General features: G+C 38.5%; 2 protein-coding genes across 2 annotated transcripts; both read left to right on the top strand.

The window, feature by feature from the left end:
* Window positions 1–146: 146 nt before the first annotated feature.
* On the top strand, window positions 147–18778 carry LOC113015433 (Fc receptor-like protein 5). The gene is made up of 5 exons (XM_026157477.1): window positions 147–177; window positions 1223–1267; window positions 1460–1720; window positions 1814–2059; window positions 18627–18778. Exons 1-5 carry the CDS (start codon window positions 147–149, stop codon window positions 18776–18778), a joined length of 735 nt encoding a protein of 244 aa, XP_026013262.1.
* A 3085-nt stretch (window positions 18779–21863) lies between these two features.
* LOC113015442 (low affinity immunoglobulin gamma Fc region receptor II-like) lies at window positions 21864–24212 on the top strand. Its single transcript, XM_026157483.1, has 7 exons — window positions 21864–21898; window positions 22067–22111; window positions 22365–22625; window positions 22757–23002; window positions 23194–23307; window positions 23870–23935; window positions 24148–24212. Exons 1-7 carry the CDS (start codon window positions 21868–21870, stop codon window positions 24210–24212), a joined length of 828 nt encoding a protein of 275 aa, XP_026013268.1. The 5' UTR covers window positions 21864–21867.
* Window positions 24213–24879: the final 667 nt, after the last annotated feature.

Raw genomic sequence — 24879 nt, forward strand, 5'->3', positions numbered from 1 at the left:
CACAAAAGACACTCAGCTTCTTTGGAAACAGCTTTTGTAAAACTAGATAATTGCACTAATCCCTAAAACATTATAATTAATATTAAAATACTTTTAGTAGGACAAACACACCCCTGCTCAGTACTGTTACGCTTCAGCAAGACAACATGGAGGTCAGAGCTCTCTGCATCAGACTGTGTGAGTATTTTCTCTATTTCCACAATACCAAAAGCTTTAAGTTATTCATGGTGATTAATAATATGACAGTTTTATATATTTTATATAGAAAATTAGGCTGTTGTATTTTTGTGGACTAGTTATGAGATTAGATTTTCACGATTCTGATTCCATTTTCGATTCTTTATCGATTCTCCGATCGATTCTTGTTTTTAAAAAAGGAGAACACTGAGGTCGATTAGCTTAGAACTTTGTTATATTTTTTCTTTTTAAACAAGATAGAAATTTAGGAGTAACATGGCCTTACAAACCCAACAGTGAGATCTTAAGAGATCCACAGCCTATGGCTCTTCAATAGGGTGTCACAGGGTCCCCACGAAAGAAATTGTAAATGTAAAATATTAATAAAATAAATATTCTTCTGTAGCAATAACAAAGTATAACATAAATTATTCTGTAGCAATTACACAAGAATATCCAGTAATGTCCCTGCCTACAATTAAACACATTCACTTACTGAAAATTGGGGCATCTGCTGTGGCAAATGGGTGCAAGCCTTTTACCACAAACTTAGTCACTGCTCGGTGACAGTCGTCTATCCTGCCAGCATCTGAGCCAGCCAGACTCTGTCTGTCTCTCTCATCATGATCACCTAAATGCACAGTAATGGCAGGTTTTGTAATAAGGCAGATCGCGCTAACATAATATGCACTGTTAGTTGATTTTTTACCTGCCGCATTAACGGGAGAGGACGTGCAAACGTTACCACTGCTGCTGGGTTGAGATTCACGAGTCCGGAGCAGAATTAAAAACACGACATTTATTTAAGGTCATCGCGTGTTTTGTGAGCAAATGCTTTTGCATATTCGTAGTGTTTCCATCATTGCAAAAATGACAAGCAATTCCAATTAATTGAAACAGTGAGCACCGGTTCTCAACAAGAACTGGTTTTCAATTCCCAACGCTATATGAGATGTAATATTTTTTAGCATTACTTTCATATTTTTAGTATATTTAGTAATTATATGTGTCTTAATAACTCTGTAGCTTTTACATCTCTTTTCAGCAATCACTGTCATGATTCTGCTGCATGTGCAGGATCAGGAAGTTGGTGAGTGAGTTTTCTCTTCTATATCAACATTAGTTCACATTTTGGAGGAACAAGAATTTTTTTGAAAGAAAAATTTGGTTGTCATATTTTTAATGGGATTATTTACTGTTTTAACCTTTTACTGTTGACGTGCAGTATACCCATTTTAGCAGTAAAACTCTAAACTGAGTCTTTGATTTTTCTTTGTTTCAGATGCAGTTTCTCTTCGTGTTGTTCCAAACAGATTGCAGTTCTTTGAATATGAATCACTAACATTTCACTGTGAAGGAGTCGATTATTGTGAAGTTGTGCATAAATTCAAAGGGAAGGTAGAATCATGTAGCAAAGCTAACAAGAGGACACCAACAGGATCATCCTGCACCTTTAAAACTGTTTATACAGACGACAGCGGAGAGTACTGGTATGAGTCTGAGGAAGGAAAAGGAAGTAACATTATCAACCTCTCTGTCACTGGTACTTTTGAAAAAAAAACCCAACAGATTTTTTATAATAAATTGTAATTAAATGTAATTTCATGTATTTAATTATCAAATGTATTTCATTTAGCTGGTCCTGTGATCCTGGAGAGTCCTGCTGTTCCTGTGTTAATGGAAGGAACTGTGACTCTGAGCTGCAGAAGCAAAACAGCTTCCTCCAACTTCAAAGCTGATTTCTACAAAGATGGAGGTCAGATCCATAGAAGCTCCACAGGAAACATGACCATCCACAGAGTTTCAGAATCAGATGAAGGAGTTTACAAGTGTAGCATCTCAGGAGTTGGAGAATCTCCAGAGAGCTGGCTGAAAGTCACAAGTGAGACACTGAGATGTTTTAAATGAAGGTGATCTGAATGACAGCTGATGCTTTTCAAAGCTGGTAAATCTCTTTGTATTAGCATTTTTGAATGCTAAAACTAAATTGCAGATTACACCCATAATTTTGACAATAAAGGGCTATTCTATTCTATTCTATTCTATTTTTTTTTGGCAAGATTCTTCTCCATGTTGTTATGCAAGAGCTAAAATGATGGTTTACCATTCTTTTTTCATGTAAGCCTTTCTGTTTTTTCAGACCATCATTTAGTCACTCAAACTACAAAGTATACAGTCAATCCACACAGTCACAAAGAGGCATGCCATTCCCCCTCTGCTGCCACACCTTGGATCATTGTCACCATTTTAGTCAGTGCTCTGTTGGTGGTAGTGGGACTGCATCACTTTGGAAAAGATTGCTGGAAAAGAGGTAATGAAAATTATTATTAATGTTATTATTATCAGATGGAAAATGAGTCTATCAGGCAGATGCATTATCAGATTTTCTCATCCAACGTTTTTTAATACAATTGAATGTCATAAACTACTGGGCTTGAACTAAGAAATCCTCTATACCTGTTTAATGGGTTTTAAAACAACAACAACAAAATAAAACTTTTTTGAAATGTATTTCTTTAAACTTCATAGAGGCCGGCAAGGTGGATGCAGGTAGAGTAACATATGTTGTTATAAGAAAGACAGGAGATATTTTACTGAACAGTAGAACAAAATTACTTCTTTGAATAAAAGGGTTGCTTTTTTTTTTTCTCAGGTGGTGATGTCTGTAGCTTTGGTAGAGTTGTATGTCATATTTATAAATGTATAGATGTGAGTGATAATTTGAGCCTTCAAAACATACGCCTCAAATGAAAACCACATAGAATATAATTTTATAGCTACTGTATCTCAGACGGCTCAGAATAGTAAAATGCTGCATGAAGTACAATTTCAGACATGCATTCAGTTTCAAAATTAACTTTATATTAAACCCAATTACTTTCTTTTTTGATCAATAATATTCAGTGACTAGCATTCATTGTCTTTTTTTTGCCTATGGTGTGGTAATTGGTAATTACTTATTTCACATCTGCCAGGATATTTCACAGAGACCAAAATATTGCACATAAAAAGGGTAGAGCTGAGTGTAAAAGTGTAAAGTCTAATATTTTAGTTTAGTACAAAAATAGCAAAAAGCAAGAAGTTGAAGAGCAGCTGATATTTTTGCAGTCAAAGTAGAAGTGACTTGCAAACAGCAGAAATTCAATTAGAAATGTCAGTTTTTGTTAGCTCAGTAGCAACACCTTACATAATGGGCCCATGAATGGCTTCAATTTTCTTTCTAATCTTGAATGTCATTTTTTTCTAAAATTTAAAATCAAATCTAATAAATGCATTAAATAACAGACAGGGATCATGATCACTAATATTGCTGTGGTTATCATTCCCCTCACTCCCACTGTCCCTCTCCATCACAAGCTGAAGATGCATCACTCTCTAGACCAATTTCCAATAGCTTAGGACTCTTTGACACTCAACAGCAAGGTAAGACTACTTGTGATTAAAAGCCATTTTAACTTTAGCATTTAGAAATCCAAAACATCAGTAAGTAATTTGGTATAATCTAAGACAAATAAGTGTTTTATTATGTAAAATGCTTTGGATACCAACTGATTTCATTCCATCTGTTGTCAAAGCAGAAGCAGGAACCAGCAGAGAGATGCCCTCAACAGGTCCCTGCCAACACACAGCAGAGGATCCCTTCTATTCTACAATACAGTAAGTAGAGATTATGCTTCATGTGCTGCAGTCAGGTAATAATTAGTAAATTTGGGATTTTCTATATAGACAGTTACCTACTATTACCTGACAATGGAATATGTATAGTTTGTCATACATTTCACTCACACCCAAATTTGTGTATTAAAGGCCATGGTATACTGTAAAAAGTATGCAGATTAATTCTTTGATTTTTTGATGACATTTTTTTATGTTGTGCTTTACATTTTTTCTCCTACAATTCTTTTGTTTACAGGTTGCAGAGAGACAGATGATAATCACATCTGAGTAAGAATGAAATCAAAGAAGCAACTCAGTTTTATCACAATGTTGTTGTTTTTTTTTTTTGTGTAATTAAACAAGCTGTGCATTTTCTGACAGGTTTGGTTTACATGTCTATAAACTGTTAGAGTTTTTCTTCATTCAGTCAGTTACAGCTGCATGTCATTCCCACGGTGTTATACACATATATAAAGTTTGAACATAAGCGTCTTTGCTAAAGCTGAACTTTAACCAACACGTTTGATCTTTCTGTTTTTTTACACATGTATGAATGTTGTTTCAATAAAAGAGCTGCTGTAGCTTTCAATGACACCCATTGAGGTCAACCTCTAATCTCAAAGTGTCACATTACTTTTTTCCAAAACAGATGCACCGAGTTTGTGGTGAGCAAATAAAATATAACTGCCATGTTCGATACAGAGCGTGACTGACTTTAAGTGTGGTCTATTACCCAGACAAAATAAGTGGTGTTTTGTTTTATTGTTTCAGCTTCTTTTTTGGTCCGACTGTGTGAAAGCAGAATTTAGGAGCTAAGTGAGGGGGGCAACACTCATCTTGGTTTGGCCTTAACAGAATAGGTTACAGTCAGTTATTTTTTCAGTCAGTGAATATTGATTATGTCAAGGCTCTGTGTGCGGGCAGGCGGAGAGGAGGATCTAAACGCAGGACTAAGACACAAACGTGAAACTAAAAAACCTCAGCTTTATTGCTGGTACGAAAACAAAACCTGAAGTGAACACGGAATATGGAGAACAGAAACACACAGGCATAATCTGAGGGTACGACGCGACACTGAGCACAGGAAAGCACAGGGCCAATATACACAGGGTGGTAATCAGCAAATGAGCAACAGGAGGGAGACACAGCTGGGAGAGATCAGGGTTAACGAGACGGGGGAAGCCAAGCTGCACACACTCACATAAGACAAAGACTTTCACAATAAAACAGGAAACATGAATTATTAAACAAGCATGCAGACTTTACATTGAGAGACAGAGAATGACACATGGAACCTGAACTAAACTAAACGTGAGATATAACTGAGAACAAATCCTTAAGCACGGATAAACAGAAACAAGAAACTAATACTAATCATCACTACGAGAATAAGAAAACAATCCATGAAGCAGAATTAAACCGAAATATAATAGACACAAAATACTGGGTCCAACCGTGACAAATTATTTCAGCAGAATTTACTTTCTCTGTGACATAATGCACTTACTAGTTACTTGTGTGTATACGAACTGGACACAATGGTTACATCCTTCTCTGGATCACAAATTCATATGAAGTGTTTTGACAGTTTTAAGAAATGGGGATCTTAAAATACTTTTAAATGTCTGTAACATCGTACTATAACTCTGATAAAGTACCCACACTATTCTTCTCTATAGAAGACTGCAGAGCCTTTTGGGGACACACATGTGACCTATAACTTTGTTTGTATAAAACATATCATCTTAAAAAGCAGATAGTACTTACATTTTATGTCTTTAACTTAAATTAGTCATAATCATCTGATAGATGCAATATTATCTACAGATTCTTTCACTGTCATTCATGTATATTTATTTAGTCTTTTTCTCAAAATGATCTTTGTGAGTTAACTTCTGTAATTACTTCCTCCAAACCATCAGAATGTCTTTTAGACCCCATTCCTACAGGACTGCTCAAAGAAGTCCTGCCATTAATGAATGCTTCAGTCTTAAATATGATCATTATATTATCCATATTATCAGATTAATCTCTCTTCCACAACATGGATTTTATCCTGTTTTACTTCTCTCACCCTAACCTGTTAAAAGTAGGGATGGGTATCGTTTAGGTTTTATCCGATACCAGTGCCAAACCGGTACTTTTGAAACGGTGCCGGTGCTCAAACGGTGCTCAAACGGTGCTCAAACTGGTGCTTAAAGAATGGAGAACACAAAATTGGTCCAAAAACCTCTCATGTTTAGCTGTTTTTTTGTAAAAAGATAACAATGTTAGCCTTTTCTGCAGCTATTCATCATCATCATCATCGTTTATTTATATAGCACTTTACGAACCCAGCAGGCAGACCAAAGTGCTGAACAACACAGATCAAAAACAACAACCAAATTAAAAATACCATAAAATCATTACATACAATAAAATAAATAAGAAAGTGTCAGTTTCCTACAGAGTTAAAAGCCAGGGAATAAAAATAGGTTTTCAATCTGGACTTAAAGACCTGCACTGATGACGCTTGTCTAATTTGGAAGGGAAGGTTGTTCCAGAGCATCGGAGCCGCAATTGAAAAGGCACGGTCTCCTCTGCATTTCAGCCGCGACTTAGGGACCGACAGCAGCAGCTGCTCAGCTGAACGGAGCGAGCGAGGAGGAACATGTGGCTTCAGCAAATCAGATAAATAGTTTAAGTTTAAGAATAGTTTAAGAAATTAAAATAGTTTAAGAATCTGAATGCTCGGAAAGCTCCCGGCCCAGACGGCGTGTCTCCTGCCACCCTCAGACACTGTGCAAACGAGCTGGCCCCAGTGTTTTCTGGCATTTTTAACTCCTCACTGCAGGCATGTCATGTGCCTGCCTGCTTCAAGTCCTCCACCATAATCCCTGTCCCCAAGAAACCTAGGATCACTGGACTAAATGACTACAGACCCGTGGCTCTGACATCTGTGGTCATGAAGTCATTTGAGCGCCTAGTTCTCTCCCATCTCAAGACCCTCACGGCCCCCCTCCTGGACCCCCTGCAGTTTGCATACAGAGCCAACAGGTCTGTAGACGACGCCATCAACATGGCCCTACACTTCATCCTGCAGCATCTGGACTCCCCAGGAACCTACGCCAGGATCCTGTTTGTGGACTTCAGCTCTGCCTTCAACACCATCCTTCCAGACCATCTCCGGGGCAAGCTTTCCCAGATGAATGTGCCTGATCCCATCTGCTGGTGGATCACTGACTTCCTGACGGACAGGAAGCAGCATGTGAGGCTGGGAAAGAATGTCTCGGACTCCCGGACCATCAGCACCGGCTCCCCTCAGGGCTGTGTTCTTTCTCCTCTGCTCTTCTCCCTGTACACCAACTGCTGCACCTCCACCCACCAGTCTGTCAAGCTAATTAAGTTTGCAGATGACACCACCGTTATTGGGCTCATCTCGGACGGGGATGAGTCTGCCTACAGGAGGGAGGTTGAACGTCTGGTGTCCTGGTGCAGCCACAACAACCTGGTGCTGAATGCCCAGAAGACAGTGGAGATTATTGTGGACTTCAGGAAGCACACAGCCCCACTCCCCCCCATCATCCTGACTGACACCCCCATCACCTCTGTGGACTCATTCCGCTTCCTGGGTACCACCATCACCCAGGACCTGAAGTGGGAGCCCACCATCACCTCCGTCATCAAGAAAGCCCAGCAGAGGATGTACTTCCTGAGGCAGCTGAAGAAATTCAACCTGCCAACATGGACGATGATGCAATTCTACACTGCAATCATCGAGTCCATCCTCACCTCCTCCATCACCGTGTGGTACGCTGGAGCCACTATCAGGGACAAACAGAGACTGCAGCGTGTTGTGCGCTCTGCTGAGAAGGTGATTGGCTGCAGACTCCCATCTCTTCAGGACCTGTACACCTCCAGGACACTGGGGCGTGCAGCTCGGATCTCAGCTGACCCTTCTCACCCTGGACACAGTCTGTTTGACCTGCTCCCCTCAGGCAGGAGACTCCGGTCCATTCGCACCAGAACCTCTCGCCATAAGAACAGTTTCTTCCCCTCTGCTGTTGGTCACATGAACAATAACCATATGACTGTCCCCGCCACAAACACATGACCCTACGCTGTGTCACTGCATCATTACATGTTTGGCACTGATCACAACCTGCACTCATGTATATATCTTTCTACATAGCACTTTTAATTCTTATTCCTACTTTTATTTTTATTTTTATTTTTTTTTTCATGTCTATTTAATCGCAATTTATGACACTATGTTTGCACTGAAGCACCGCAGCAATTTCCTAATGTTGTAAACCTGCTCAACATTTGGCAATAAACTGATTCTGATTCTGATTCTGAAATAGACAGGAGCCAGACCATTTAAAGATTTAAAAACCAATAAAAGGACTTTAAAACGAATCCTAAATTCAATGGGAAGCCAATGCAAGGAAGCCAGAACCGGAGTGATGTGATCGAATTTCCTACTACCGGTTAAAAATCGCGCCGCCGCATTTTGTACTAACTGCAGGCGTGACAAGGTGCCCAACCCGACCCCTATTAAAAGGGAATTACAATAGTCCAAACGTGAGGTGATAAAAGCATGAATAAGAGTTTCCAAATTGGGTTTGGAAAGGAAGGGCTTAACCTTCGACAGGCGTCTGAGGTGATAAAAAGCTAATTTCACCACCCCATTTACATGGCCTTCAAAAGTAAGCGCAGAATCAAGTTTAACACCAAGATTAGTGATTGAACTTTTCAGATGACAGGTCAAATCACCAAAATCAACATCTGGAGAATCAGTAGAACGATGCGGGCCATATAAAATTGCTTCCGTTTTGCGACCATTAAAATTCAAAAAATTATTTGCCATCCATAATTTAATATCGCTAAGACAGTCAAGCAGTGATTGAGATGGGGAGGTATCCAAATGACTAAAAGGTAAGTAAAGCTGACAGTCATCGGCATACAAATGAAATGACACTCCATGTTTACGAAAAATCGCACCAAGGGGGAGTAAATACAGCGAGAAAAATAATGGCCCAAGGATAGATCCCTGGGGCACACCCCAAAGTAGAGGGGCCACAGAGGAAGCGGCCAGCCCCAGCTTGACACAAAAACTCCTTTCGGAAAGATATGATTTTATCCATGACAATGCCAGATCAGAAATTCCCACACAGTGATGTAAGCGGGAGATCAGCAGGTCGTGGTCCACTGTATCAAATGCAGCTGTCATATCCAATAACACAAGAACAGCATATTTACCACGATCAGTAGCAACAAGGATGTCATTCATCACTTTAACAAGAGCTGTCTCTGTACTGTGAAAGGGCTTAAAACCAGATTGGAAGAGTTCAGACAATTTCGAGTCGCTCAAATAATCCAACAGTTGGGTATGTACAATCCTCTCCAAGATTTTGCTTAAAAAGGGAAGTTTGGAGATGGGTCTAAAATTTGACATAGTAGAACTATCAAGGCCAGGTTTCTTAAGTAAGGGGTGTATGACTGCATGTTTAAACCCACTAGGAACTTGACCGGTTAACAGACTAGTATTGATAATTTTCAGGATATAAGGTCCAATGATGGGAAATACTTTTTGGAGAAAGCGGGGAGTAACAACATCATTTGGGGAGCCACAGGGCTTAGCATGTAGCACCAACTCCTCTAAGTCACACAGAGAAATCGGTGCAAAAGCAGGGAATAGGCTTGAGCAAGGAGCATGCATGGCCGGATCGACAATAGGTGGAATCAAAGGCCTCAGGCTAGCAATCTTGTCCACAAAAAAGGTAATAAACTTATTGCACATAGCCTCAGAGGACGGCAAAAGGTTATAACCCTCCAAGTTAAGTACAGAATTAATCGTATTGTATAAAACACGAGGGTTGTGAGAGTTGGCCGAAATAAGTTGAGAAAAGTAGGAGTGTTTATCGGCCTTAACTGCCTTCTGATAAGTTTTCCAACTAATCTTTAGGGCTTCCAGGGAGACATGCAATCTGTCTTTTTTCCACTGTCTTTCACATTTCCTACATTGTCTTTTAATAGCTCGGGTACGCTCTGTTAACCAAGGACTAGTCTTAGATTTACATTTTCTTAGTCTCAAAGGGGCAACAACATCAAGCACAGATTTACAAGCAAAGTCAAAATACAAAAGTAGGTCTTCTGCAGTGGGCAACTCAGGGGCATAAGACATAAACTTGTCAAACAGTATAGAAAACCGTTCGGCAGAATCCGAGCCAAAGGCACGATAACATCGAGCAGGTGCAGCCTGATTTGCAAAAGCGTTAGAAGGAGCAATATCAAATAAGATAGGCATATGATCAGAAAATACTGCATCTTCAACCCGTACATTGCAAACAGATAAACCATGAGATAAAACTAAGTCCAGTGTGTGACCACGTTCTTGAGTGGCACCACTAACAAATTGAACAAAATTAAAAGAGTTCACTAAGTCCAGAAAGTCCATGGCCAGGGGCTTCCCCGGACAGCAAACGTGAATATTAAAATCACCAACCAGGAGGATCTGGTCATATCGTGATGCACAATCCGCAAGAAACTCTGAGAACTCTGATAAGAACACCTTGTTATATTTCGGTGGGCGATAAACAATCGCACATAACAACGAAGGCGAGTGGCCCAGTTTACATAAACAGAGTTCAAAACTGATGTAGCGGGACGAGGGGAAAAGCTGCTTCAAGTCCAAGTGAGCCTTAAAAACAACAGCAAGCCCTCCTCCGCGACCAGAAGCTCTCGGAACATTAAAAAAGGTACAGTCAGCGGGTATTAGTTCAATGAAGGCGCTTAACTCACCGGGAGAAATCCAGGTTTCAGTCAGGAAGAGTAAATCCAGAACACGAGAGAGAAAAAAATCCTTCAATATGAAGGTCTTGTTGGCCACCGACCTGGTATTTATTAGACCCAGCCTGAGAGGGACTGGGTCCAAAACTTCCGAGGTATTAGCAACCAGATCCACCAGTCGAAGCGCATATGCCGTAGAGGAGAGAGTTTTGCTGGACCATTTTCGAAAGATCCAACAACAGGAACCAGCCAGGAGTCCACCGGATCCAAGGCATGCAATGGCACCAATAGTCGCGGACAAAAGCGGCGGATGCAGCGGAGCTCATGGGGAAAATGAGAGAACCAGGATTTCAGCTTCACAAGACGACCTCCACGGTTACCCCGTCTCCTGCGTCGCTTCCGCAGATCCGGTAACGGTGGTAGGGAATGCCAGTACGATGGTAATGGTTCCAGATAGGGAGGAAAAAAGCCTTGGCTGTCATATTCAGGCCGGTCAGACATCCGGATGGATAAACCTATTTCTAATAATGTCTGGCGATCATAGGAAAAAGTACAACACACATGGCACACTAAGTTAACTAAAAACAATAAAACAAAACAAATAAGGGAGAGCGATAGACGGCGTGCCGAACACACAGGCGCCATCTTGGGGCATATATGCTATCACTCTTGGCTGGAAGCAGTGCTTAAACAATGGGAAAAAAACACCAACTTTGTCCAAAAACCTCTCATGTTTAGCTGTTTTCCACTTTTTCTTTGGTCATTTTAGCCTTTTTGGCCAGGGTGAAGGGAGTATCTGCCATCAAACAAGAAGACAGCCGCATGTAGCTATGATGATGTTTGCTAGTTCACCTTACATGCATTAATGTAATAACGTGGTTAGCCTACTCAACGTAAATTAAACACGAACAACATTAAGCTACTGACCCAGAGAAGAACAGCTGCTGCTGCCATCATCATCCGTCATCATTTCTGCTATACTGGCAGGGCTAGGGGCCAGGACTCTCCTCTTCGGGTTTTTGGGGGATGTTGCAAACTCCGGGTCCGATAACAGGCAACCCACCCGCAGTAGATGTGCTCGGTGTGAGGTCTCGCAGCAAATACGGCGCATTTCTCGGCTTTAAAAAAAACCCGCTATGCATCGCCAGGTGTTTCATCGGATTTGAGGTGTTACCTCCTTTGACAGTATCACAGTATCACCTTAAAGCACTTGTTGCAGACTGCTGAGTTTGCATATTTTGCTGTGAAGTACAGCCAGACTTTTGACCGCTTCGCCTTGGGCATTTTTAATCTGTAGCTCTGCTCTAAAAGAACGTACGTACCTGGACCCGCCTACTATCCTCGGAAACGTAAAATGATTGGCTAGAATCTAAAGTGTATCACAGCTCAGGAAAAAAAAAAGCACCGAAATAAAGCACCGAAATGTGCGCTGCTTTTCGGTCTGGTTACTACCGTTTATGACAGAACCGGTGCCATGATACCGGATACCGGTACCCATCCCTAGTTAAAAGGGAGTTTCTCCTTCCCACTGTTGCCAAAGTGCTTGCTCATAAGTGGTCAAATGATCAGTGGTTTTTTCTTTGTATGTATTATTGTAGAGTCTAGCTTACAATATAAAGCACCTTGAGTTGTGTTCAAATAAAAGTGAGCACAGATGAATTGAGTCATTGTTTTGCATTTGTGCCTTTCTTTGGTGTACTTTGATGTACATCCCAACAAACAGTTATGTGTCATTGTTGCTGTTTTTACCTTCAGTTTAACATGAGTGTATTCACTGCTACCAGCAACAAGGATTACTGTAGGTATGTGGATATGATATGATATTTGCACAGCTCAACTTTTGGCAGTAGTCAAAAATAAAATCCCTCTACAGCAAAAGGGTAACTTCCTTACTTACCAGCCAAGCCTGTACTCTGGGCTTAGTAGTAATACACATATTTTAGCATATTAATACATCAGAGTCAGAGTGGACATAGAGAATAAAAAATGATTACAAGATTTCTTTAAGACAGGATTTGTTTGTTTCCTCCCCCTCTGAAAGAGAACTGTACACCAAAGCTATTTTTTAAAATATAAAGTGTTGTTTCAGCAGCAGAAATGTGTCACAGTGGTTTTTATTCAGCAAGACATCATGGAGGTGAGAGCTCTCTGCATCAGATTGTGTGAATATTTTTCTGAATTAAAAGAAAATTATGGAGTTCAATTTTTTTAAAACATACATAATTCTCAAATGTGATATTAATGTGTTTTTCATGCAGAGGAATCACTTGGTGACGACTCAGAGAAAGGTCAAGTAGAAGTGCTGCAGCGCCCCCTGTTGCAAAAAGCAGGCATTACAGCACTCCTTGTAAAGAAGAAAAAGAAAAAAAAAGGAAACCTCTTTATGAACTAATACTGTATGATAATAAACCCCGTTTGTCACAATCGGTCTCCATGTGATTTAACTAACAGATTTTTAGGCCAGAAAGATGCCCTTCCCAATACAACAACAACAACGGGACTTGTGTCTCCTCCTGCACAAATAAATAGCTCAAATTCAAGAATAATGGAATGACTCATAGCATCTTGTTTAAATAATATTACACAGTAGTTACTGTTGGTGTAGTAGTAGTAGATGTTTGTACTGTAATGGACTGTAATGTACTGGAGGTATAGTTAAAAAAAACAAAACAACAACAACAGAATCCTAACTCAGGCTCTGGCTGTTCTCATTTCCCTCTTTATGTGTTGAGGTAAAGGTCATCTACAATGTAGGCAACAGACAGTGTTGGGAAGGTTACTTTTAAAATGTATTCCATTACAGAATACAGAATACATGCCGCAAAATGTATTCTGTAACGTATTCCGTGACGTTACTCAATGAGAGTAACGTATTCTGAATACTTTGGATTACTTAATATATTATCATGCTTTTTACAACAACGTGAATGTACTATTGCTGTGTGATTTATTACTATTACTGAAGGTCCGCGACTCCGAACTGTAGTAAAGGGACCTCTGACTAATACGGCGGGGTCCCTGTCGGCTAGTAGCTGAAAAATAGCTATACTTTGTTGTGTGGGTCAACTTTTCTTGCGAGAGACAGAGAGAGGCGTTGAAAGGCTGCTCCAACGGAACTTATTGTTTCGGAGGAAAACACGAACACGGTGTACAGTCGAGTCCTAATAGCTTACTTACAGCTGGGCTCGTCAGGCACTCTTCTTGGCTGCAGTGGTTATTATTATATTTACATGCTTCCAGCTCCCGTTTTTCCTCGACGACAGCTCGTACCTTTCCACTCCCCTTTTTCTCCCTCCTCGCGCTCACAGACCCATAAGAGCTATGCTTGTAGCATTCTGCCTGTTAGCTTAGCACAACAACAACAACGAAAAGGCGCTCTCTCACCCAGGAAACACACAGTCGCAGAGAAAGAGAGAGCGTTGCCCTGTAACCATGGCAACCGTAACGTTGCCGCCTGGAACAACAGAACGTAGCTGTCAAACAAAACCCAAACAGTCCTGACCTGCGACAAAATGAAACAGGAAAGTACCGCAGTGTAATCCATTTATTTCAACAAAGTAACTGTATTCTGAATACCACCTTTTTAAACGGTAACTGTAACGGAATACAGTTACTCATATTTTGTATTTTAAATACGTAACGGCGGTACATGTATTCCGTTACTCCCCAACACTGCCAACAGAAAATAGAGCAATTAAAAAAATCAGTTTTTTTCCACTGATGCGGTAAAAAAAACGATTCAAGCTGAGTGCCTTCATTAGAATTAAAATGTAGAATGAAATAAATTTGAACATGTACTAATACTAATACATGTAGTGGCCCCTGGAAGTGGTCCCTCTTGGAAGTTGGAAAAACAAAAGTTATATTAGTAACACTGATGTTTTTAAGAAAAAAAAGAACAAAAAAAACCTCGCCACCAACAAAACCCCACGCAGCATTGCCAAGGCATTCAAATTTTTTTGACCATGAAGCATTTATCTGATTCTAATTTAATTAGTCATTTTAGTTCATGGTTGTCAAAGGAGTTGGTAGCCTTTTGAAGAACCTGTCATCATCTTGTCTCATTGAGCAACCTGGTTTCTGTTATTACATTTTATACCATTTAACGTTATATAAAACTGCACAATACAGTGTTTATTCTAGCTCCACAGAAGATTAATACAAAATTTGATTCTTTTTTTTTGTTTTTTGCTCGTCAGTCACTTAATTGGGTACACTTGTTCAACTGCTCATTAATGCAAACATCTAATGAGCCTACAACATGCTAGCAAATCAGTGTTTTTAGGTAGACATCAAGACGACCTGCTGGAGTTCAAACTGAATATAACAACAAGGGAGAAAGTTGAGACTTGAGAAGTTGAGAAAGTCGTGCATAGAACTAACATAAGGACACCAACAGGATCATCCTGTAAAATGAGAAATCTTTATACAGATGAAAGTGGAGGTACTGGTATGAGACTGAAGGAAGAATAAGAAGCAATATTATCAACATTTGTGTCACTAGTACACAGTGTTGGTCAAGTTACTTGAAAAAGGTAATCAGTAACTAATTACTGACTGTCACTGCCAATATATAACACACCTGTTCACCCCGCCCCTGCGCCGCCCCGGGAGCTCACTGCGTCACCCCTCCTCTGCAGCTGGTCAGAGACCACACCCACGCCACACAGTGTTTCTTTGCAAGCTCCTTTGAATGGAAGAAACCGTAACTCTTTGCTGCAAAAACAAAACTTCTTCCTACAAATTACAGCTGATTTTTGCAAAGATGGAGGTCAATTCTATAGAAACTCCACAGGAAACATGATCATTCGCAGAGTTTCAAAACCAAATGAGGGACTTTACAAGTGTAACATCCCAGAAGCTGGACAGTCCCCAGAGAGCTGGCTAAAAATCTCAGGTGAAACACAAGGATATATGAAAATGAAGCAAAGCTGTTGAGCCTCACACATAGCTATTTAAAATGTGTCAGTGTTGGGTCTGCGATTGCAGGCCCTGCTGGTTCAGAGACTTATTACCTCTTAACAAAGCAAGACAAACAGCCATCCATATTAACTTGCAAGGGAAGTCTGGTCCTCCATTTTGGAGGAGCAAACAATTGAATTCAATTTTTTGTATTTTACTTAGTGTTTTATTTCTTTCATCAATCAAATATAAGTAAGTTAATCAGATGCGCAAAATATCCCAGATTTTTTAAAACCTTGCGTAACCTTCAGGTATTTTATCTTCCTTTTCTCTTTTAACTTTTTTTTCACATTCAACATTCACACTGCTTCAAAGAGGCGAGCCTTTTAGCTTTTGAGGAAGCACCTTGGATCCTTGTCTTTACTTTATTGAGCACTCTGTTGCTGTTCCTCGGAATGTACCTTGTCAACGATTGCTTGTACAGAAGTAAAGGTAATATTTTGTATATTGCTGCAAAAATTTCTGGCACAACTTCTCCTACTTCAAATGTACATGGAGAGGATGAAAAACTCACAACGCAGGGACTCTAGCTACACTTAAAATTAAAGAGGAACAACTTAATCAACTGACCAACGGGTCTAGGTCTTCATCAGGGGCATGATCCTGATGAATGCCACAAGTGTTGCTGGAGTCCCTGCATTGTGATAATTTGTACATTAAAAGCCATGAAACCTTGTGTTAATTGCTTTTGCTTTTTGCACACTCACATTATGCTTTGTTAAACCAAAAGCAATCTGGAATCATTGCACCATAAATATTGTTAACTGAAAAATGTTTTACATTTATGTCATGCTTAATGTTGCGAAATCACATTTAATATCTTTATTTCTTTATTAAAGAGATGCTTTAGTCTGTCAATAAAACCACATAATTCAGGCTCAGCCAAGAATCAAACTGTGTCTGAACAAGAATATTGTGTCTATTAATTGTTATTATATTTGGAAAAATAAAAACAATGTATATTACAACAGAAAGAGGAAATATATTTAACCAGGCATCTTTTTTATAAAATCTTTTTAGTAATAATACCAGAGTAATAAATACATTTATAATTTATACATTCATTTATAAATAAATTAAAACAATTTAAATAAATGAAAACAAATAATGAAACATTCTCCTTTTTTGTCTTGTTTTTCCTACATCTTTGTTAAATATGTACACATTATTTAGAAAGAAACATTCACTCTAATATTTGAATGAAACTAATTAAAGTAATTAAGCTCTTCAAAAACCTGAGAGACTCAAAAGAAACATATTCCAAAACTTTTCAAAATTTCAGTTTTGGAAGAAATACACAAGAAATACACAAATTGCGTAAAATATATGTTTCTCAACTCTTTGATGCTAAAAAAGCAACGGAAAGCTTGACTCGCTATGTTAATGAAATGTGCAATAAAACTCAAGAAGCTGTTTAGATTAGCTGATATTTATGTCATTAAGATGAAATGGCAGAAAAATGATTTTCTGATGTAAGAGTGACATTATTTTCTTCTGATTGTCAGATTTCCCAAGATTTCAAATTAGATCTAATGAATACAGTGAAGAGCAAATAGTTTTCATCATCACTGATGTTACTGTGGTTGTCTGTCCTCTCACTCTGGCTGTATCTCTCCATTAGATGATGACATGTTATATTCTAGAGCCATTTGCTACACTCTAAGCCCGGGTGAGACTAAACTTAAAGGTGAGATTAATGATTCCATATGTGCTCTATTTAAATATGATAGGTTCTAAATATCAATTAAAAGTGATATTAGGAAAAGTAACAAACACTAAAGCTTGACTAGCTATGCTAATAAAATGTAGGATAACAATCAAAAAACTGTTTAGAGCAGCTGATATTAATGTCATTAAGATAAAACTGCAGAATAATAATGTTCTGATGTAAGAGTGATATATTTTTCTTCTGATTGTCAGATTTTCCTAAGATTTTAAATAAGACCTAATGAACAGTGAAGAGCAAATAGTTTTCATCGTCACTGATGTTACTGTGGTTGTCTGTCCTCTCACTATGGCTGCATCTTTCCATTAGAGGATGACATGTTATATTCTAGAGCCATTTACTACACCTTACGCCCGGGTGAGACTAAACTCAAAGGTGAGATTAACTGTAACTAATGATTCCTTGTGCATTACATTCAGATAACATGTAATATGTGATGGTTAGTAAATATTAAATACTAGCAATATTAATAAAACGTATTGTTCATGGCAAAAAATTCATGTTTGTACTGAAGATGCCCTGTGAAGTTAATTTTGGTTTGCAATAGTAACAATAGCTTTTTTTCTACCCTTTAAAGAAAAATAAATACATTTTTGTTCTGTACTTCTTGTAAATTTAACAGGTCTCAGAAAAATAGCGGCATGAAGTCAAAATCACATCTGAGTGAAAGTGAAGACATTTATCACACATTGTTATTACAATTGAACAAGCTGTATGTTATCTACTCTGCATATAACAAAACTATAAAGAACTATAAGTACCAATAAAGTTAATATGCTAACAAACGCTTCTGTCTGTTATGTAGAATTTTAATTAAACCAGTTGTTGCTTCTGCTCATTCTGCTTGTGCATGAATGCTGTTCAAAGAAAAAGAAAAAGCTGCTGCTGCTCATTTCTTCTAAACAGCAGGTACTGTGGTCAACTGCTGATGTAAATGTGTCATATTGCATTGTTTTCCAAAAAGGATGAACCAAATTTTTGGTAGGTGAAATACACTTGCAAAGGTTACTGAGCATGTCTCTATGTCAGGTCTAGTGCACACACTGAATAAATGGTGGCTTGTTTCATGCTGCACCAGAAACTGTTCAGTAGAGTCAAAGAAAACAAGCCATTTTAAAATGTTGTTTTAGGTCAGACTGAGTGTCTTGAGAAGTGAAAAGATTATATGATTAAGACGCTGAGAAATGGAGCTCTTTTCTACTTGAATATTTAAAATTATATCTGTCACGGACCCGGCTCTGGGGACTCGGGGGTCCGTGAGAAGTGTGGACTCTTATCGTTGTTGTTGTTGTTATTATTATTGTTATTAGTTGGTGTGTGCATGTGTCTGTAGCTGTTTTCTGTGGCCAAGTTACAGGCACCTTCAGACCTGGTGGGTCTGGCCACACCCGAAGCCTTGCCACACACCTGCTGCTGATCTGGGCTCGTTGGGGGAGCTATTTAGGAGAGCGACGGAGCTTCCTCCGACGCGGGATCATTGCGTGAGACTCCATGTTAGTCTTCCAGTTTAGGTTTAGAGTGCATGCCTGCTATAGTTGAGTGCTGCTATTGTTTCCTGCAGGAGGAGCATGGAAAGCCAGAAGAGCAGCGAGCACGGGGAGTGCAGACACACAGGACCAGAGAGCACAAGACATGGATTTATTGGGAAGGAAGGCACGACATGGGAGAGCACGGGGATTTATTGTTGTTTGTTTCCTTTCACTGTAAATAAAGTGCACTGTTTGCATCACAGAGTCCTGTGTTTGGGTCCTTGCCAGGGCAAACCGTGACATATCAGTCCAAATATCAGGATAAAAATGAGCCTTCATGTACTCAGTCATTCTACTTTTAAATACTCTAGGAACAACAAGTAAGCCTGCAGTGCGAGAGCAAAGTGCTCTAATAGGGTGATATGATTCTACAAGGTCATTAATATAAGATGGGGCCTGATTATTTATGACCTTAAAATGGCTGCTCAATCCACATTTCCTTTTGGAAATGTCACGAACTGGGTGTACGACCCAGTATTTGTGTTTTCAGATCTTGATTTGATATTTGATGATTGTTATTCCTGTTTGTTTTAATCTTTCGTTTGTGTTTAGTGATCTTAGTTCCTTTCTTTGTCTTTTTCTTAGTCTGTGGTTAGCCTCAGTTCCCATGTTTTCTCTGTGCCTGTCCTGTCTCATGTCTAGTCACCCTTGTGCCTATGTTCCCTCTGTTCCAGAGTCAGTCATGTCTCAATGTGAAGCCCCTGTCTCTGAGTCTGTGTCTTTACGTAGGTATCATGCTTCCTGTTTTACTTTGATAATCTGTGTCCTTTGTCAGTGTTTTTTGCATTGCTTCTTTTGTCTCGATAGGTTTGATTTGCCTGTGTGTACTTTAGGCCCTGTGTTTCTCTCAGTAAGTTGCCATGTCTCTCTCACTATGCTGTGTTTCTTCCCTCTGTGTTCCAAGTAACTGTAGTTCTCAGTTCCTGTTTTTTTTCTAATGTTTTAGTTTGAGTTTTCTGTTTCTAGTTTTGTTTTGTACTGGTAATAATGACTTCCAGCAATAAAGCTGCCACTTTAAAGTCCTGCCTGCCACACAGCAGAACATTACAGGAAAGCAAAAATAAAACCCAATCAGCAAATTAAGTGATTGCATCACTCTGAACGAGTTGAGCTATTGCAGAAAACTAGCACTGGGCACAGCAGCCTCAATTTTTGTTCACTGATATGTGATTTTGACATTACATTTACTCATGTTAAGGGTTTTAATAAATTTCAATTTAATGTGATGATGCTTAGATTCATTCCACCTTCATATGACCTTTAATGTCCAGTATAAAGAAAGTATAAACTGTCAACCTGCAACCTATTTTAGTTTTACCGCACCAGAATCCTACGTCAAGCTCTGACTGTTCTCATTTCCCTCTTTATTTGTGAAGGTGAAGTTCATCTACAATGTAGGCAACAGAAAATAGAGCAATAAAAAAATCACTTTTTTTTTCATTTATGCTGTAATAAAACGATTCAAGCTGAGTGCCTTCATTAGAATTGAAATTTAGAAAATAAGTAACACTGACTTTTTAAAACATTGCCCCCAGCAAAACGTTTGACCTTTTTTGACCTTTTTTTTTTTACCCTGAAGCATTTCTACAATTCCAATTTATCTAATGATTTTAGTTCATGGTTGTCAAAGGAGATGGTAGCCTTTTGAAGAGGTATTGTTGAGGCCAGTAGTAAAACATATGTTATTTTATGACCAGTAGTCAATGTAGTTGAATTATGATAACAGCTGTAGGACATATATTATCCTTTAGTTTAGAAGGTGTGCTGTGTATGTAGTTTAGTCCTTATTATACTCTTGAGTAAAAGAACATAATCATTTTGTAGTTCATTAGATAAAGTGTCCATCACTCTGTATCCTTGATCGGCTGTGAATGTCTTACACTGTTTTCTTGACATGTTTTATTGTTGAATCATAGAAGAAGGTTACAAGCAGGAGACTTGGTGTCTGGGGAACAGAGATAAAACCACATACCATACCCCCACCTACTTTCACACAGAAAGACAGGGAGCCAAGGTCAGGAGCCAGTCTCGCTAAGAATTAGAAAAACATGTGAAGATGCAGCTTTTATGACTAGCTGGGGGTCGTCAGTAGCTATAAAAGGCTGTGCGATTCGCTACCATTTTGAGACATGCTGCTGACCCTCTGCAGGCATCTCTCCCGTCCGGACGCTTTAATGCTCTGATTGTTGAATTGTATTAAAATAAAGAATTGTTGATTGAGCATTTATACACCGAGTACTGTCCTTTCTTCAGCCCAAAGATTAAAAGGATTGGGATTTTTCAACAGTACACTTGTTCAACTGCTCATTAATGCAAACATCTAATGAACCTACAACATGCTAGCAAATCAATGTTTTTAGGCAGGCATCAAGATGAACCATTTTCAACCAAAATTTAGAAATAATGAGGCACCACTTTTGTGGACATCATTTTGATGAAAAGAGAAGGTATTTCACATTTCACTTTCTAACTAAATGAAATCATTATGTGCGGTCATGTGTACATGAACTATGTTTAAATAGCAGAATGCATTATTTTATGTTCTCTGTCTTATCTGTCTTATGGCTGAAAGATCTTCTGATGATTTTCTGAATGCCAGAAAAGATTTAAAATGTTCACTACTTCTGTGATATATCTCAGCATTTTACTTATTTAACCTTTATTTTTACAAGTAATCGCACTGACACACAGTGTCGCCTTTACAAGAGAGAAATCTAAAAATAACAAAAAAATGTTTCCTGTCTTATTAAAAAAAAGAACAAGTTCCCAGTGACGCACATACTACACCTAAACTGAGGATATGAGCATAACAAACCAGCCTACAAGTTGCACCAAACAGAACTGGTTTCATGTTCCGCCCACTGATAGTGAACTGAAACAAGGTGGCTTGACATGACACAGAAGCCATTCTACTTCTTTGGATTATTGTGTTCAACGTCACAAAAATATTTAATGTTAAAATAGATTTATTAGCAAGAAGATACCTCTGCTAACTGCTGTAACACTTCAGTTTACTCTGCAGTGTTTAGTCTGCAGCAAGACAAAATGGACGTCAGAGCTCTGTGCATCAGACTGTGTGAGTACTTTCTCATTTCCACTTGACCATATTGCATTTTTTTTGTTTTTACCTTAAGATACAGTAACCTAATGCATTTTTGTGATCCAGTTATAAGATGTGATGACACGTTTACTCTTAGCTGTAAAAGTCAAAAAGAAAATGTGAAACTTTGTTGTGTCTCTTTAGTGATGGCCAGCATGATTCTGCTGGGTGCACAGGATCTGAAAATTGGTGTGTACATGCTATTTTCTCATCTATATTAAAATTATTAAACATTTTGGAGGCGAGAGCAATTCAGAAGAAAAGTTGTTGTTTCTTGTTCTTTTGTGATTTTAGCGAAACGCGTCCTGTGATGATTAATCATCATATGACTTATGATACACATTAAAAATATATATATTTTTACTCTGTCATTATTAAAGTCTAGTACATCAGTTTAAGTAATAAGAATCTAAACTGAATCTTTCTTTATTCTTTGTTTCAGATGCAGTTTCTCTTCATATTGTTCCAAACAGATTGCAGTTCTTTGAATATGAATCCACAACATTTCACTGTGAAGGAGTCGATTATTGTGAAGTTCTGCATAAATTTAAAAGGAAAATAAATGCATGTAACAAAACTAACATGAGGACACCAACAGGATCATCCTGCAAAATGAGAAATCTTTATACAGACGACAGTGGAGAGTACTGGTATGAGACTGAAGGAGGAATAAGGAGCAACAGTATCAACATTTGTGTCACTAGTACGTTTGAAGAAAAATAAAGAAAGAACAACAACTTTTGATAAATTTTAATTACTTGATATTGGTTATAATTTAATATTGCTTTCTATTTAAATTTACATTAAATAAATATCAAATGTTTGTTGTTTCAGATGGTTCTGTTATCCTGGAGAGTCCTGCTGTTTCTGTGTTAATGGAAGAAACTGTGACTCTGAGCTGTAGAAACAAAACTGCTTCCTCCAACTTTACAGCCGATTTCTACAAAGATGGACGTCTTATCCATAGAACCTCCACAGGAAACATGACCATCCACAGAGTTTCAAAATCAAACGAGGGACTTTACAAGTGTAACATCTCAGGAGTTGGAGAATCACCAGAGAGCTGGCTGAAAGTCACAGGTGAAACACAAAGATATATGAAAATGAAGCAAAACTGTTGAGCCTGACACACTATTTAAAATGTGTCAGTCTGAATAAACACTGAACATCTGAAAATGAACATTTGGGGTTTTTGTTGTCTTAACTGAACTCTTCTCTCTTTTCAAACTGTCATTTGGACTCTCAAATTGTGAATTCAACTACTAATCCAGACAGTCACATAGAGACAAGCCACGCTTCCTCTGCTGCCACACCTTGGATCACTGCTATGATTTTATTTCTTTTTCTCTTGATTGTGACCATGGGACTGTATCACTTTAGCAAAGGTTAGTGTGACAGAGGTAATGAAAATACTGAAAATATTTTCTTTTCATGCAAAACTTTGGATTCAATGCTTTTGCTTTGCTGTACATACTAAACATATATGTTTTCTTTGCAACATTAATCTGGAATTGAGGCACCTTAGGTGTTCTGACATGGAAAAATTAAAAGTGATAATTGCATGTCACATATAATGTTTGAAAAATATTTTGTTCATTTTTCTAAACGTAGATGGTTAAGGCACAACTGAAGCTCAAACAGGTCAGAACAGAGATACTGTGTTAATATTTTCTGTTCATTTTTATTGTTCAGTGGAACAAATTTAATAATTATAATAAATACTTTCTGTACCTTATATTTGAGAAATTATTTTATGTCAGAACTTGAAATAATTATGATGATAGCATTTAGGAGATTATTCTCAGCCCAAGAGATGTATTGCCTAATTAGATTATGCATTGTTTTGAAATCAACATGCCTGTTGTGCATTACACTAACATCATTACTCTAAAACGTAGTTTATCAGCGTTTTAATGATTTTTATGTTTTGTGTTTCCGTGTCCATAGAGGCCAGTAGAGTGAACACAGGTAGAGCAACATGTGCTGCCGTAAGAAAAAACAGGAAGAAGAAAGGTATGTTTATGAGTTTTCAACTGCAGTAGCACAATACTTTTTCTATGAAGTCGTAAGCAGAAAAAAAGTGCACTGTCTGAACGTTTTGTCAGTGGGTATGTGTTATTTATAAATGTGCAGATGGTAGTGTTAATTTGAGCTTAGAGAACTTACGCCTCAAATGAAAACCACATAGACTCTAAGTCTCTTTCAGATATGAACTGTATCAACAGTGATAGCTTTGAGTTTCCTCATACAGCTCAGAAAGGTTACATGTGGCAAGAAGTACAACTTCTGATATGCATTTCATTTCAACATAAATATTTAACACAGCTTTTAATTGAGCACTTAAAAAGTATAGGAGTTAAAAACTCAATGAAAGGTGAAAACATGAACACATATAACATAATTAATTTTAATTAAATTTTCAATTTTATTTATACAGCACCAAATCACAACAATAGTCACCTGAAGGTGCTTTATACTGTAAGGTAGATCCTACAATAATACATAGAGAGAAAAACCCAACAATCATATGACCCCCTATGAGCAAGCACTTTGGCGACAGTTGGAAGGAAAAACTCCCTTTTAACAAGAAGAAACCTCCGGCAGAACCAGGCTCAGGGAGGGGCGGGGCCATCTGCTGCGACCGGTTGGGGTGAGAGAAGGAAAACAGGACAAAGACATGCTGTGGAAAAGAGACAGAGGTTAATAACAAGTATCATTCAATGCAGAGAGGTCTCAGTGCATCATGGGAATCCCCCAGCAGTCTACACCTTTTGCAGCATAACTTTTTTTTTTTGCCTGTCCCGTTTGGCTCTTTTGCCATCAGAATTATTGTCTAAAGGCAAAGAAAGATGCCCAACGGATTTACTTTACCAAATTGACCATCCCAGCCTTGCCGTAATGGTCCATTTGATTCACCTTTTATTGTTTATTTTATTTTCACTTGCTGAATACGGGAC

The sequence above is a fragment of the Astatotilapia calliptera genome, chromosome 3 (assembly GCF_900246225.1).
Source record: "Astatotilapia calliptera chromosome 3, fAstCal1.2, whole genome shotgun sequence".
Taxonomy (NCBI): Eukaryota; Metazoa; Chordata; class Actinopteri; order Cichliformes; family Cichlidae; genus Astatotilapia; species Astatotilapia calliptera.